Source organism: Macrosteles quadrilineatus, unplaced genomic scaffold, assembly GCF_028750875.1.
Source record: "Macrosteles quadrilineatus isolate MER2022 unplaced genomic scaffold, UCM_ALF_1.0 Scaffold_7__1_contigs__length_78375512, whole genome shotgun sequence".
Classification (NCBI taxonomy): domain Eukaryota; kingdom Metazoa; phylum Arthropoda; class Insecta; order Hemiptera; family Cicadellidae; genus Macrosteles; species Macrosteles quadrilineatus.
In genome coordinates, this window is record NW_026542600.1 from 5,686,181 (window position 1) to 5,700,617 (window position 14,437).

At 34.1% G+C, this 14,437-nt stretch overlaps 1 protein-coding gene across 2 annotated transcripts in view; it reads left to right on the forward strand.

The window, feature by feature from the left end:
• Positions 1–12,389, forward strand: part of LOC128998020 (uncharacterized) — a 74,588-nt gene extending 62,199 nt beyond the window's left edge. For both annotated transcript variants that reach the window (XM_054423951.1, XM_054423952.1), the window contains exons 8-11: positions 1,282–1,475; positions 2,874–2,958; positions 3,922–4,119; positions 10,028–12,389. In XM_054423951.1, coding sequence (XP_054279926.1) covers positions 1,282–1,475; positions 2,874–2,958; positions 3,922–4,119; positions 10,028–10,194 — 644 coding nt within the window. In that variant the 3' untranslated portion in view covers positions 10,195–12,389. The remainder of the gene's footprint in view (positions 1–1,281; positions 1,476–2,873; positions 2,959–3,921; positions 4,120–10,027) is intronic.
• The last annotated feature ends 2,048 nt before the right edge of the window (positions 12,390–14,437 follow it).

Here is a 14,437-nt window from a genome sequence, read left to right on the forward strand (position 1 = left end):
AAATCAGCTGTTATCGAAAATAGTGACTTTCGGTAAGGAGTGATGAAAAATATTTTTAACTTGGTAGTGAACAACTATTGGCACTATAGTTGTTCCTTTGAAAGCAAACATATAAAATTACTATACTTTTTTGCTGGTTTAAGGCCCGGTGCATATTGAGACGCAGTCAGCGCAACACAGGGTAGGGCAGTTTTTTGTAAACCACGTTTTCGCTAGGGTTTGCGCATATTGTGGCGCAGCCAGGGCAGGGCAGTGCAGTCCCGCACGTGGACTGCACACACTTGTGGCCGAGACACAAGTGCCAGCCTCGCATTGTTCACCTGCTCCGTGTTGACTAATGTTGAACAATAGATCTAGAGGTGAATCAATCAGGTGCATGTTTATCCAGTTTTGTTCGATACCAGTCATAGTAATATAATTACGAGAATGAAGACTGGCATGAAATACAGCAATATCTCAACATTGCAGATTTTTTTGCTTTTTTTGTTGTTCTCTGGGTGAAGCAGTAACAATAAATCCAGATCAGCATCTGAATCTGACTCAGAACTCAAATCCAAATATTTGGACAATATGCTCACAAAAGAAACTATCACTCAGTATGGTGGTTTAAATTACCTTGTTACTGTCAAAACGATCCTTTGTAGTTTGTAAGACTACAGCCTGTTTCATGCTTCGAATGGAGGACATCATCAGGTCAGAAGAATGTCAAGTAGTCTTCATTGGATATTCCTCGTAGTGGAGTTCGTCAAAAGTTTAATAAAAATGGATAAGAAAACACATAACACACGGAAACACGAAACATTTAGTATTGGTCGACCAGACGACGGTAACAACACACTTGATAAGGCGCCGGCTGAGGGTGAGTCGCGACAATCATGCTCACGCCTCAGCCGGCGCCATATCACGTGTGTTGTTACCGTCGTTAAATAAACATTCTAATTGATGCACAAAAGTTCTACAGATATTGTTTATAACTGAAGACAAAAAAAATGGATTGGCAATAAGATGTTTAATTTTTCTGATAGCCAGCGATGGAAATTTGTCAAAGAGCATACGACAAATGTTTAGCAAAGAAATCCTTTTTTCAGGCAAAATATTAAATGTTCTTTAACACTCCCAATTTCAACTCGTTATTGTAGCACCATGGAGTCTGCAGGGCCTTGGCCACAACATTCAAAGGTTGGAATATAAATTTTACATAGATTTTCTGTGTCAAATCCTTTTCAGATAAGCCTCATAACTTTGTTTACAGTTATTGCAGAAAAATATATGATTGTTCAGGTGGTCTTTGCTTCGCCTACAACTGTGACTTGTTCTACAGAGATCAGTTTCCTCACATAGATCTCGGTGGGTGGCTGTTCTTCGTCACATTCATCATCGGTGGTCTTGGAGTCGTGTTTGGTGGAATTGTCTCTGATAAGATCGTTGCCAAGATGGGGATCAAGTCGAGAGTTGCCGTTCTTGCTATTAGTCAGGTGAGAATATTTTGGTGGGCGGTAGCGCTTACATGCATGAGTTACTGACACTGATGTTTTAAAGAATAATACAGAACTACAAGATTTATTGTGTCCAGTCCAGTCCTGCCTAAAGTGATTCCTCCTGCTGTAATTCCTTGAAGAAATCCAGTATCTGACGGGGTTATAACAGGAGAATATCCCTTGTCCCTACCTGGTACAGCCCCAGACAATCTTCCTACAGGTGCTTTGGGGTTTCCTCCCCTGATTGGCAGAATCGACATTGATTATTCTTGTTCCCCAGTGGTTGCTTGTCCACTAGCAGACACATATGTTTATCTGTGTATGTCTCTCTATATAAGAAAAGTGTAATGGATTATCACATATTTATGAAATTGAAATTTGATCAATCGTTGAATGATTTGTCAAAAATTCCATTTTTAAATTAAAGTGGCAGTTTCCCTTGCAGACTTGAAGTACAGTAACTAGATTGCTTTAGAAAATATTATAAACACACATTGAGAAATATCTAAAAGCCGGCACTAGTAGTAGGGATCCACTACTGATTTGGTGTTGGCCTTCTGCAACTGTAGTTCTGTGGGGTCATGCGCCTGGTTCTAGGAGATCCTTCAGACTCCAGACGAAGGCACTCAGAATTGTATCGTCTAGCAAAGCTGACGCCCACTGTAGACCTCTTTTCATGCATCTGGGAGTCATGACATTGTTCAGCCAGTACGTCTTAAACAGTGTTGTACACATAAAGAAAAACTTAGATGATTTTAGCTTCAGGGGTGACCCTTCATAGCTGCAATACTCGTAACCGGATCCAACTTGATCTTCCATCCCATCGGTTCAGTAAGACTGCAAATAGTTTCCCCACTCTGGCCATAAAGCTGTATAATAGTCTCAGTATTGATATCAGAGGCCTACCAGTTTAAGCGTTCGTAGCGCACATGTCTAGGGAGTTGAAGACTAGGCCCCTTTACTCCATCAGGGAATTTTTTGAAATTCCTGACTCAGTTTGGACATCATGATCCACCGCCTTGTATATAGTGTATATAGTGAAAGTTTAAGTTTTAATTTTTCATAACGCAATCTAACCAGCTAGGGCTGGGCAACGATGAAGAAAAAAAAATTGAGGCTGGCTGAAACACTTGTTTAAGTTATCAGAAATATGATATGGTTATATCTCTTAGACCACATTATTGTCTAAATTAATTCTTTCACTTCAGTTTACTATAGATATCTGAAGAAATACACACAGATGGTGGGGTTGTTTGTGCATTATGTAAAGAAGTATTTATTTTCTCCCATGTTATAAATTATATACTGTATATTTACTCTTAATATTGAAATCTAGACTAATATAATTACAATAGGCTATTTATACAGTCCTAAATTTTATATTTTATTTCACAGCTGATTTCAACACCTTTTGCGTTTGGCAGCATCTACATGGGGCCTGTTGGTGCAATGGTTACACTTGCAATTTCATATCTCTTTGGTAAGGTTATTCAAATTGATTTCACGTGCATGTATTACAGTAGAGCCTTAATAAATCAAACCTTAATAAATTGAAATCTATTAGCAATAGAATTTGTCAAATTCTTTTTAGAACTTGTCATTCTACCACATATTGTTTTACTTTTATAAATCAAAGGTTTCACAGATAGTACCTTACTTAGTCAAAGTTATGGGATCTATTGAGCTTTGGTTTTAACTCTATAGTTCAAATGTCCAGCAGAAAACAGTTAAACATTTGATTTGTGTATTATTCTGATCTTTTCAAATCAAAGTTTTAGTTAGAGAACCATAATATTGAAGTTTCATGCTACTGGATGAAATTCTGTAGCAAGAATAACAGATTTTATCTCAAAAGTAACAACATACCTCCCCTCCCCTTAAAAATATTCAACACTACCACAATGTATTTAGTCTGTTATCTGCATTTGTGTGGATTTGGGTTGTGTCTTTGTGAACTTTTGCATCTAGTGTATGTATTTATGAATCGGAAAATGTAAGTGCTTAGAACCTTTATAAATCTAAGTATTCAAAGATTTACCTTAATAATCGAATTTAAAACTTTAAAATACCTGATTAATTGAATGTTTGTCATTCCCCCTATAAGATAGTGTCCACTATAGTTATTACATTAAGTTCAACTTTCTTTCAAATTTTGTTAAATGCAAATGTTCACTTGTTTACTTAATTATGGTTCCAATAATAATAACTATCGAGATTTCAAAAAATATAGATGTGTAAGATTACCATCCCTGCGTTTTACAAGAAACAAAATCTTTTTGGCCAAAATAAGACTCTCTTAGTGATGTGAATGAGTTTTATTTTCTATGGGCCTCCTAGTTAGATAAGATAATACAAGCACAAAAGTACTTTATACAGTGGCTAAAACAAAACATAACAACAATAAATTAAGCTTTAAATTTTAGTTTAATACTTTGTTTTTCAGCTGAGATGTGGTTTGGAATACTATTTGCTATCCTAGTAGAGATAGTGCCATTGTCTGTGAGATCGACCACTGTTGGAGTCTTCTTGTTTGTTATGAATAATATCGGAGGTAACCTTCCCATTCTGCTTGAACCTGTCAGGAAAGCTACAAGCTTCAAAGATGCTCTAGCTATATTTTACGCTGGAGCCTATCTCGTCAGTAAGTAAAACTTTATTGGATATCTATATAATATTTGAAAATACCGTGAACCCTCTCTTTTTTACGATCCATTTAGTTAAGACAGAAATCTGTGTATGACCCTTGACCTTTTGATATAGTGAAGCAAGTGAAGCAGACATCCCATCTACAGGGGTTTTTTAACGCAACCCAAATTAGAAGTACCATTAGACACTGTTTAACGACAAAACAAGCTCACATTTTGGTATCCGTGTATTCTTTATTTTATTGCCAATCAGCTGATATGCATTGTTGCATAATTATCTATGAGTTTTGGTGTTATTGGGAATTTATTGTGAATAAGTCTCAACTTGGCATTTTCGTAAACTCTGAGCATGCAAAATAGTCATAGAAGGCTATATGAGGGGAATAGCCAAAATGACAAAGTTGGCTCACCCCCCCCCCCCCCAAAAAAAAACAAACAAATAAGTGTTACTCAAGTTTATGTGTATGACATGTTCTCGATCTAAGTGTGTGTGTACAGTAAACAAGCTAGCATGTCTCAAAGTGTGTGGATGTTCTCTTGACAAGTGTAAGAACATATATTCAAACCAGGACAATGAGCAGGTAACAGTATAGCTCTTGAATATATATTCTGTTTAATTTATACTAAAAGGTGAGTTAGACCATAGACAATAGAGTAAATATAGACTGTCAAAGAAAGGTTTTGCGATCTGCCGCTAGAGCCTTATCGCCGTTCGATATCGGTTATCGGTATTCGATTCGGTGTCGACCACGACTACTCGCCAGCTGTTACCAGCACTACCACTCTTGCAAACGAAATGATTACTATATCGCTAGTATCGTCTTCTGCAATCGCGTCAAAATCATGAACGTCTTCCGCGGCTTTGTAGACCTAATCATTGAATGCCGTGGTCACGAAACGTCATCGTCGTCCACGATTGCGGCAAAATTGTGAACATCTTCAGCGGCCGTGTAGACATTATCGTCTTACGCGATCGCAGAAAAGACGTGATCATTTTTCCCGTGGTCTCGAAAATGACGTCTATTATAGCATAAATAGCACTGTCGCGGTTTAAGGCCATCTCCCGCGGTCGTGTAGACATCATCATCGTTTTGCGCCGTCACGGAAACGTGATCGTTGTCTAGAGCGATCGAGATAAAATCATGAAATTTCCCGACTTTGATATCAAAATAAAGACTAAATCCCAACTTTTCAAGACCATTTTGAAATTCAATACTAATACCTGACTTTCCCGTTTTCCCCGCATACTAGACACCCTGGTTAATTAGATTTTGACCTTGCAAATATAAAACAAAACCTTCCAATAAACCACTTCCTAAAATTATGAATTAATAAAGAAAAACTTTGAATCATTGTAATGAAACTACAAAAGTATAAAAAATATATGTTTAAAAAAATACAATAAAATATGGCATTTTAAATAATTTTATTGATTAATATTTAAAAAGTCAGTAAACACCGATTCCGGGGAATTCCTCCAAAGTTGGCAACACTACTCCCAACTACCAAGTTGTTATGGAAACGGTCCCTAGCGCTTGATGATGCAGCGGTGTGCGCCGTAACTACACATTACCCCTAGCGGTCGGCGCCGGAATATACGCTAACCGCAGCACAGCTGACAGTCTATATTTATTTCTTTTTGTCTATGGTTAGACCCTGCACAAAGGACCTTTTACTAGTGGTTTTCATGTTTAATAAGTTGAAATATCATTATTTATGTTCAATGAAATATTACTGTAATAATTGATAGTAACTAAATAAAAGTTAATTTAATGTCTCATTGTATTGGGTTGGGACCCATTATTTTATTTTAAAAATAGAAGATGGATTGTATATATATGAATAAATTCGGTAATGATTTTTTTAAATTCCTCAACCTCAAAAATATATAATTTGATACCAAGATCAAATTTTTAGCTTGAGTGGTTTCTAAACTACGAAGAATCAAACATTAAGATCCGCCATTTTCCAAAATGGCACTCAGAAAAGAGTCCCACTCATACAGAGCGAACACCGGTCAAAATATCATCTCTATTAATGTACAATAACATCTAGTACCAAGTTGATTTTCCCTACTGTTTCTCTTAAAATCAGCTGTCTCTATTATACTCGAAATAAAAACTTTACTACGATTCTTTTAATATTTTAACGCATCGGGCAAATCTGAGATGTGCCTGAAAATATAGCTTTGTTTATAATATGCCAATTCAAAAGTTTTTGCATTCCTTAAGAAGTGCAATGGGATATAGCATAGTAAATACATTGGGGTGACAGTTAAAACGGATCAATGTATATATCATGGAGGAAACCTCAACTTTAACTGCTTATATCTCCTAAACCACTAGGTTTAGGAAGAAAACATAAGAATAAATTACCCCCGTCGCAGCGAACCTGCAGACTAATCAAATTTCCATTTGCCTGATTTGTTTTTAAATTAATTTAATTTAAATAACATTGTGTTTAACAAGTACCTAGGTTTGCTGCTACAAGGAGAAGGAGGCTAATAAAGTGTGTATTTTAGTATAATATTAATAGCTTAGCATAAAATAAATAAGTTTACCAAGTTTGATCAAAATATATCAATAAACAAGCAAAACTACAAGTAGTGCAGGAAAAAATTTAAAATTTAGCCTAATAGTGGAATTTTAATTTATCAGGCTGAAAATTGCTGGAGATGTTGTACATACAACTGGGAACATCATACTAAAATTCCCAAAAAAATCCCACTTGGGCAACATGCTGCCATCTTGGAAAATGGCCGCCATAATGGATTTCCCCCCTTGTGTCACATATTCAATCATAAAACAACTCCTAATTGTGATAAAAACGTGCAGTTTCTTCAAAATTATTTGTCGGGATGTTATTAAAATATTTAGAGCCAATGTAAATAATTGTATATAGTAATTTAACATTTTATGCAAAAAATAACCAACCATTTTTTAAAAAGTAATACTAGTCTTGGATTCAAAATTGGTTTAAGACCTCTTTTACTCATTGGGAGAAAAACTTACGAGCGTAAATGTTTTCGAACAGGTCAATATGCACAAGAAAATGTAATAATATTTGTTTTTGGTCTATAAGTATGCCATCATATTGACGTTGAACGTGCAATTGCAGCCTAAGTTTTAGACCGCGTCGTGGTGGAGACTGTAATATAATGCTGTAAATGAAACGAGTTCTTTTGCAGCATGCTGAAGTTAGGGGATATGTTTCCACATTAAAACCCTTTAGGAGATCAGACAAGATACAGTCACATTTAACCATGGGAAATGTGGTCGTTGTGCGGGGTGAAACTATTCCTATTAGCCAAAATTAGCTATTCTGTCAAATTATGTGTCTTGTCCGTAATGATTAACAGTTGTAGGCATGTTTTGAATACGAGTTGGCACCATTACCAACAGCATTATTCAACGATGGGACCAATAGAAAACCCAACAAGGCTGCGGTAAGGACCATGAGGGAGAAATTGTGTCCTCCTATGGATTGTCTTCCACTAGCTCCAAACCTTGTGATAGATGGTGGGCATCTTCTCCACATGGTAGTCTAGCAAAAACCGGCTATTTTCTCTGACATTTTTGTAAGGCGTACCAGACATACATTGTAAAACATTACGGAAATCAAGTCATGGTTGTTTTCGACTGATTCCAGGAAAGTACGATGAAGGATGTAGAACACGTTAGGCGAACATTTAAAGTGACATCTGCCGAAGTTCTTGTTGGTTCTGATGTGCAAGTGGTATCCCAGCAGCATCCATTCTTAGCCAACGTAACCAACAAAACAAGGCTCATTGATCAATTAGTAAGTCATCCAAACAGAAACTGAATACAAGCGGTCCATGCGAAAGCTGATGCAGATCGTCTAATTGTCCAAACAACCATCCTACTAGCCAATGAAGAAAAAACTCTGCAATTGTTGGAAAGAACACTGAGGCATTCGTCCTGTTATTGACCCTTTACTGACCCTGACAAAAATATCTTAATGCTCATTCCACTTTCAAAAGCTCATTAGCAAAAGATATTTTCATCCACAGCACTGCAAAATAGTATGGACAATGTCAACGAGCATCTTGTTTTCCCGCATTCTATGTCCGGTTGTGATACCACGTCAGCAACCTACAGGAAAGGGAAGATACAAGCATTCAGTGTTCTGGAGAAATCACCAATTCTTTGCCAACCAGTGTATGTGTTAAATCGGGCGGAATCCACACAGATGGAAATCGTAAAAAGCTGGATAGGAATTACTTGAGGCCCTATATATGGAGCAAAAAGCGGTCAGGGACTCAAAAGAACTCGATACAAACAGTACCTGAAAGTAATATCAAAACGTCTTGACTTTTAATTTGACCTTTCAACACTTCTACCAATTTCTGAAGCTGCTAGAGAGCACAACCTTAGAGTGTACCACCAGGGTCAAGAATGGCTAGGGGTTTCTCTTTCATTTACAGAGTGGGGATGGAAAAAGAACGAAATAGGTACATTTACTCCAATTCCTACTTCAATGCCCCTTTACCTGACAACCTCCTCAACTTGATAAGATTTGCATGTAAGACTGGATGTAACAGGTATTGTGGGTATCTGAAAATGGGTTATCTTGTTCACGATTGTGTATCTACTGCACCAACGGTTGTGGTCACGGGATCAATGCTACATCAGTACTAAATTAATGAAGAAGGGGGCATTAATGTACCTGATTTACCAACCCACTCCCGTTCTGACCGGGAAGTCAACACAACCGACATGCAAATGATTCCATTCAACTTTGCAGCAAGAGGAAAAAGTCCATAGAAGAAAATTGTTTTTATAACTCACAAACTTATTAATTGTCAAACAGAATATATTCAGTTTTTTTGGAGTTTATATAAAAAAGAAAAATATTATGTATCAAATAAAAGTAAGTTATAAAAGTAATACTAATCCAACTGTTTATTTACTATAAGTAATTTAATTCCATTTACATAATTTTATTACAGTCACCACCATGATGCGGTCTGAAACGTAGGCTGCAATCACATGTCCAGCTTCAATATGACGGCATACTTATAGACCAAAAACTAATATAATTACATATTCTTGTGTGCCTTGACTTGTTCTATAAGATTTAATCAGAGAAGTTTTATCCCTGATGAGTAAAAAAGGGTCTTAAATCAATTTAAATGCAAGACCAGTATTACCTTCCAATTATTTTTGTTTAGTTCTTAGCATAAAAATTTGCAATTTCCATACAAAACTATATATAATGGCACTAAATATTTTAATTACATCCCGACAAATAACTTTGAATAAACTGCACGTTTTTATCACGGTTAGGAGTGGTTTTATGCTTGAATATGTGACACAAGGGGGGAATCCATTATGGCGGCCATTTTCCAAGATGGCGGCATGTTGCCCAAGTGGGATTTTTTGGGAATTTTAGTATGATGATCCCAGCTGTACGTACAACATTTCCACGAATTTTCAGTCTGATAAATTAAAATTCTGGAATCCAACACTATTTTCCTGCACTAAAGAGTTGACAATATCCTCCGTAAGAATAACATGGCATTTTTAAATTAACACTTTAATTTTCACCGTAACCAATAAGGGTACAAAAAAAACTTGAACTTCCTTCTGGTCTTCTACACACAAGATTATTTGACGATTTTGTTTTATTTAAGGATCCATCCTCATCCCTTAGTATATTCCCAGCCCATCTCATCCTGCTCCTTGCCTCAGACATAATATCTGGTTTCAAATTCAATTCTCTTCATGCTAAAATCTCCATTCTCCATTTTCGGAGGATAGTCCATTCATTTTTCTCATACTCGGGTCTCAAAAACGATTTGACGTTTTTCTGTTTTTTTTTATTGGTAGGCTATCGAATTTTTTGAACCATATAATAAGAATAACAAAGGAAAATGTGTTTTAGGTTCCATATTGTTTGCCATCACTATGATGATGATGGGGAAGTCAAAGAAGGAACCTGCCAAGACAAACGGCCATAGTCTGGAAGGAATAGAAAACGGAGGCTTTACTACCTTGGAGAGGATAGCGAACTCTAGCCGATCTCCCGCTATTGAGAGTCACCATTTATAAGTTATATATCAGCGTAAAGTGTTAGCAAAACGAATAACGATTAAGGTGACCGAATCTATTAAAAACGTTCTGTAAAAACTCAGGAAGAGTTAGGGAATCGTTTGACAAAGATGGGAAACTAAGCTTTAGAAGTATACGTTTAGAGTTCCTCTTATTTCAAAATCTTAATTTTTGTTTTAACTTCAATAGTGTTGGGGCTCATGGTTGTAAATAAAACCAATTCAAACTATTACAATACCTACTAATTGTTTTTTATTATATTCCAATATTTTTAAATTAGTGACTCTTTGTTTATAGATTTCTTGTAAGTATATTTATCAAATGATTGAGTTTATATCTTTTGTAAAAAATTACTATACCAGAATGGTTCGGAAGTAACAATAATGTTTTAGACACAACATTGAATACGATTACCATTACCATGGTGTTAGAGCATTACTTTACTAAGTAAGCAATAGCCTGGAGGAGCCTGCAGAGTGTTAAACAAGCACTGTGAAAACTGAATACAGTTATGTATAAACTAGTTTTAATATTGCCAGCAGTGATTTTCAAGACATTGTAATATTGTTTTGTTTAGTGGTCAACAATTTTAGTATGAGGTTGGATTATCTCAGTTTAAAATTGTCTAGCTCAGTGTTTATTTAATAGCATAGTGAAAATAGTGTTTGTATCTTGGACATGCTAAAATATTTTCAAGCTATCGTCTACGTCTCAAAACTTCTTTTGGTCAATAGTGTGAAATATATTAATTGAATTTAAGTAAATTGCACATAAAAAAAATAATTTTAAGTGGTATCAAACTTAGTGATGACTATGTTAAATATACATAAGGGTCCTTAAGATCCCCATTGAAAACTAATATTTATTCCACAAAAATTTCCATGACAAATTTTGCACCCTTAGAGTAAATTAGATAAGTATATTGTGATAATAAAAGTTTAGCATTGTAAATATTGGTAGTTATGTAGAATAATCTTAGTTTTACATATTACTATAGTATTAAAAAATGAATATAAACTTGGTGTATAATGAGAAATAAATACCCCCCCTTGCCACAGCAAACCTGCAGACTAAGTGAATTTCCATTTACCTGTCTGGATTTCCACAAACATATTCCCTTATAATTAATTGTCAGTTTTTTTTCTATTTAAATAGCATTAATTTTAATGAGAACTTGGATATGCTGCAACAGGGAAGGTAAAAGGTATATTTTTTATGTTGATAGCTTAGTGTGAAATAAACAATTTGCAAGATTTTTTTCAAATATATCCATAAACAAGCAAACTATAACAGTTATTTATTCTCCATAAAAATAACATGTACAATTTTTAATTTACTTTTTTTTAGAATTGTCTACGTAACCGTTAGGCATAATGCTTCAACATACTAAATTATTTGTTATTTTAAACTCTACAAAATAGTTTGGAAAGAAATCACAAAATTTTATGTTTTGGGGGTCAAAATGGGGAAAACCCTATACCGGGTTCCCAAAGTTTCCAAGACCTCATTCGCCTATTGGGTCTGATGATGATTGGAGTGTCCAATCGAAATCGATCACCACTTGCCCTCTTTTAAAATTACCTCTTTTAAAATATTTACCATCTTGTGAGTAAATAGTATAAGTGTAAATATATGTTATTAGACATATTTTTCTTTACTTTTTGTAAATTTAACACATACTAATGCTAATGCTGATCAAGAAATCATTTATTTAACCCATGAAAAAATATATTTATCTTTTTGCTGTGATCATTTGTCCACAGTAAAGTAAATATTTAAATATCTTCTGATTTTAATGTTCATTCTTAAATGAAATTTTAAAGAAATGTAATTTTCATAAAGAAAAACCTACTATTAAACACAAATGGAATGCAAGCAAACCTGAACCCAAAATTATATTTTTAACAAGGGCGATATTTTATTGAAAGTAAATGTTAATTAAGACACAGCATATTTTTGTACTACAAGTTAGGAGAGTTAGTTTAACCAAGTAGGTATTTGTTGTATTTTAAAACAAATGGACCATTTAAAATAGCCATATTTACATTATATCAGTTTTCATGTCTAGATTATTATAACTATTTAATTTATAACTCAAATTTATAAAAGCCTCTTCACTCTTGTTCCGAAACCTTTACTCGTATTCCCATAGAGTGTAGGTTTTTACCTAATTTAATATTAAACAGTTATTGTTATTTTTGTGTTGAGCTTTTTTGGGTAAAATTTCCCTTTAGATCTACTGAATTTTCAATATACTGTACTGTGGTTTCAAGTTTAACTCACTTTTTTTGTTACAACACTGAAGTAACACAGTTATATTTGCTAACTGTAATAGACTGTTGTCAAATGGATGACATTATTTATTTGAAACAAATCAAATACATTGTTACAAGAGCTATTGAACACCATGCTGAAAAAGCCTAATATGGCTTGACTGTAGCTCATAAAAAAAGTTGAATCAAGTCTAAAACTTATTACTTCTATCAGTCAGTGTTTGTGTCGTCCTTATCCCTCCAGTCCTGTTCTCACAACAAATCAGCAACCAATCCACTTTGCTAATTCACAATAATTATCTTTCTGTGAAAAATAAACAAGTACCTTAGTTACAAAAAAAAAAAAAAAAAAAAAAAAAAAAAAAAAACTATATAGTTATTCTTAGTGTTCACAAAAATTAGCGAAGAGTTAAAAATTAAACTAAAATCTCAAAACCTGTAAGTATATGAAAAATTTTGGTTTTGAGTTATGATTGGTGAGTTTCAAAAATAAAAACTCAAAAGGGACAATATATTTTCTCTTTTCTGACATATTTTTTCCGCTACAACAGAATGGCTATGACATTGTATAGGTATTCTAAATGTGAAGATTACATACCTTCAGGCCAGAATTCATAATCTATCACCAGTTAGGTATGTTTTACACATAAACCAAATAATAATAATGTAATAATGTAATGTTGTAATATCCTTTTACTTTGCCTCACCTAAATAATTGTTTATCCATAAATCGAGATTTTACAAGGGAAGAAATTAAACTTGCTTAATCCTCACAAATGATATTGATAAAATACTTTTCACATTACTGGATTGAGCTAATTCAAAGCACTTTGAAACGTTTCATTAAATTCAGACAGAAGTAAAACAAGGAACCCATTTGATTCATCTTGATAATGTAAATGTTTAATTTTTTATAGCCATAGCCAAGCATGTAAATAGATTAGTCTAGTCAAGATTTGAAATAAAACCCCTCAACCTTTAAAAAAAATTCTCTAAAAGGTTTTTTGATGGTTTACATTTCTGATAAGTATGTGAAATATACACTAAAAGTCTAATAAAATCAGAGTCTCGAAAACCGGGTTTTTTTTCAATATGGCGTCCAGAAATTTGAAAAATATTAAACCTTAATATTTTTTCCGTAAAATCTCTTCTGAACCTCCAATTAAGACCGAATTTGGTACAAACCTGTGAAACTGTATTATCTAGAAATACCCCCGCCGCAGAAAACCTGCAGACTAGCGTACTTGGGTGGAATTGCACAAAATTATTCCCTTAAAATAGTCAGATTTATTTCCTATTTAAATATAATTAATTACAATGTGTACTTAGGTTTGTTGCTACAAGGAAGACAATGTGTGTTTTTTTATTGAAATATTAATAGCTTAGTATGAAGTAAACAAATTTTCAAAATTTCACTAAAATATGTCCATAGACAAGCAGGCTATAACACTTAATTCTTCATCAGAATAACATTGTCATTTAAAATTTATACTTTTTTAATTTTCTCCGTAACCATAAGGCATGCAACGCTTCTATATACTATATTATTTGAAATGAAATGAAATGAAATGATTTATTTGCCGTTGATCATGTACATGAAATGGGCATTGTCATATAATGAAGTTAATTAAAACAGATTTCATATATCTATAAAGGCTAACTAAAATCTATGCAAATTGTTTTTATGAGCTCTACAAAATGGTTTGGAAATAAATTGCAAAATATTACGGTGAAAAAATGGAAAACCCCATTTTTACCCCATAAAAATAGATCTTAGGCATACTAAATTTTTAGGGCTTTACCTAGACACAAATCTTAAATATTTACAAATCATAACACAAAAACTTTCTTCAGGGTTATATGTTTTGAGGGGTGTGTCACTAATGTAACCTGGACATTCTAAAATCAAAATATTTTGTCTTATGGTCTGGCAATCTAAGGAAAAACGCAAAAAAAATGTAGATACAGTT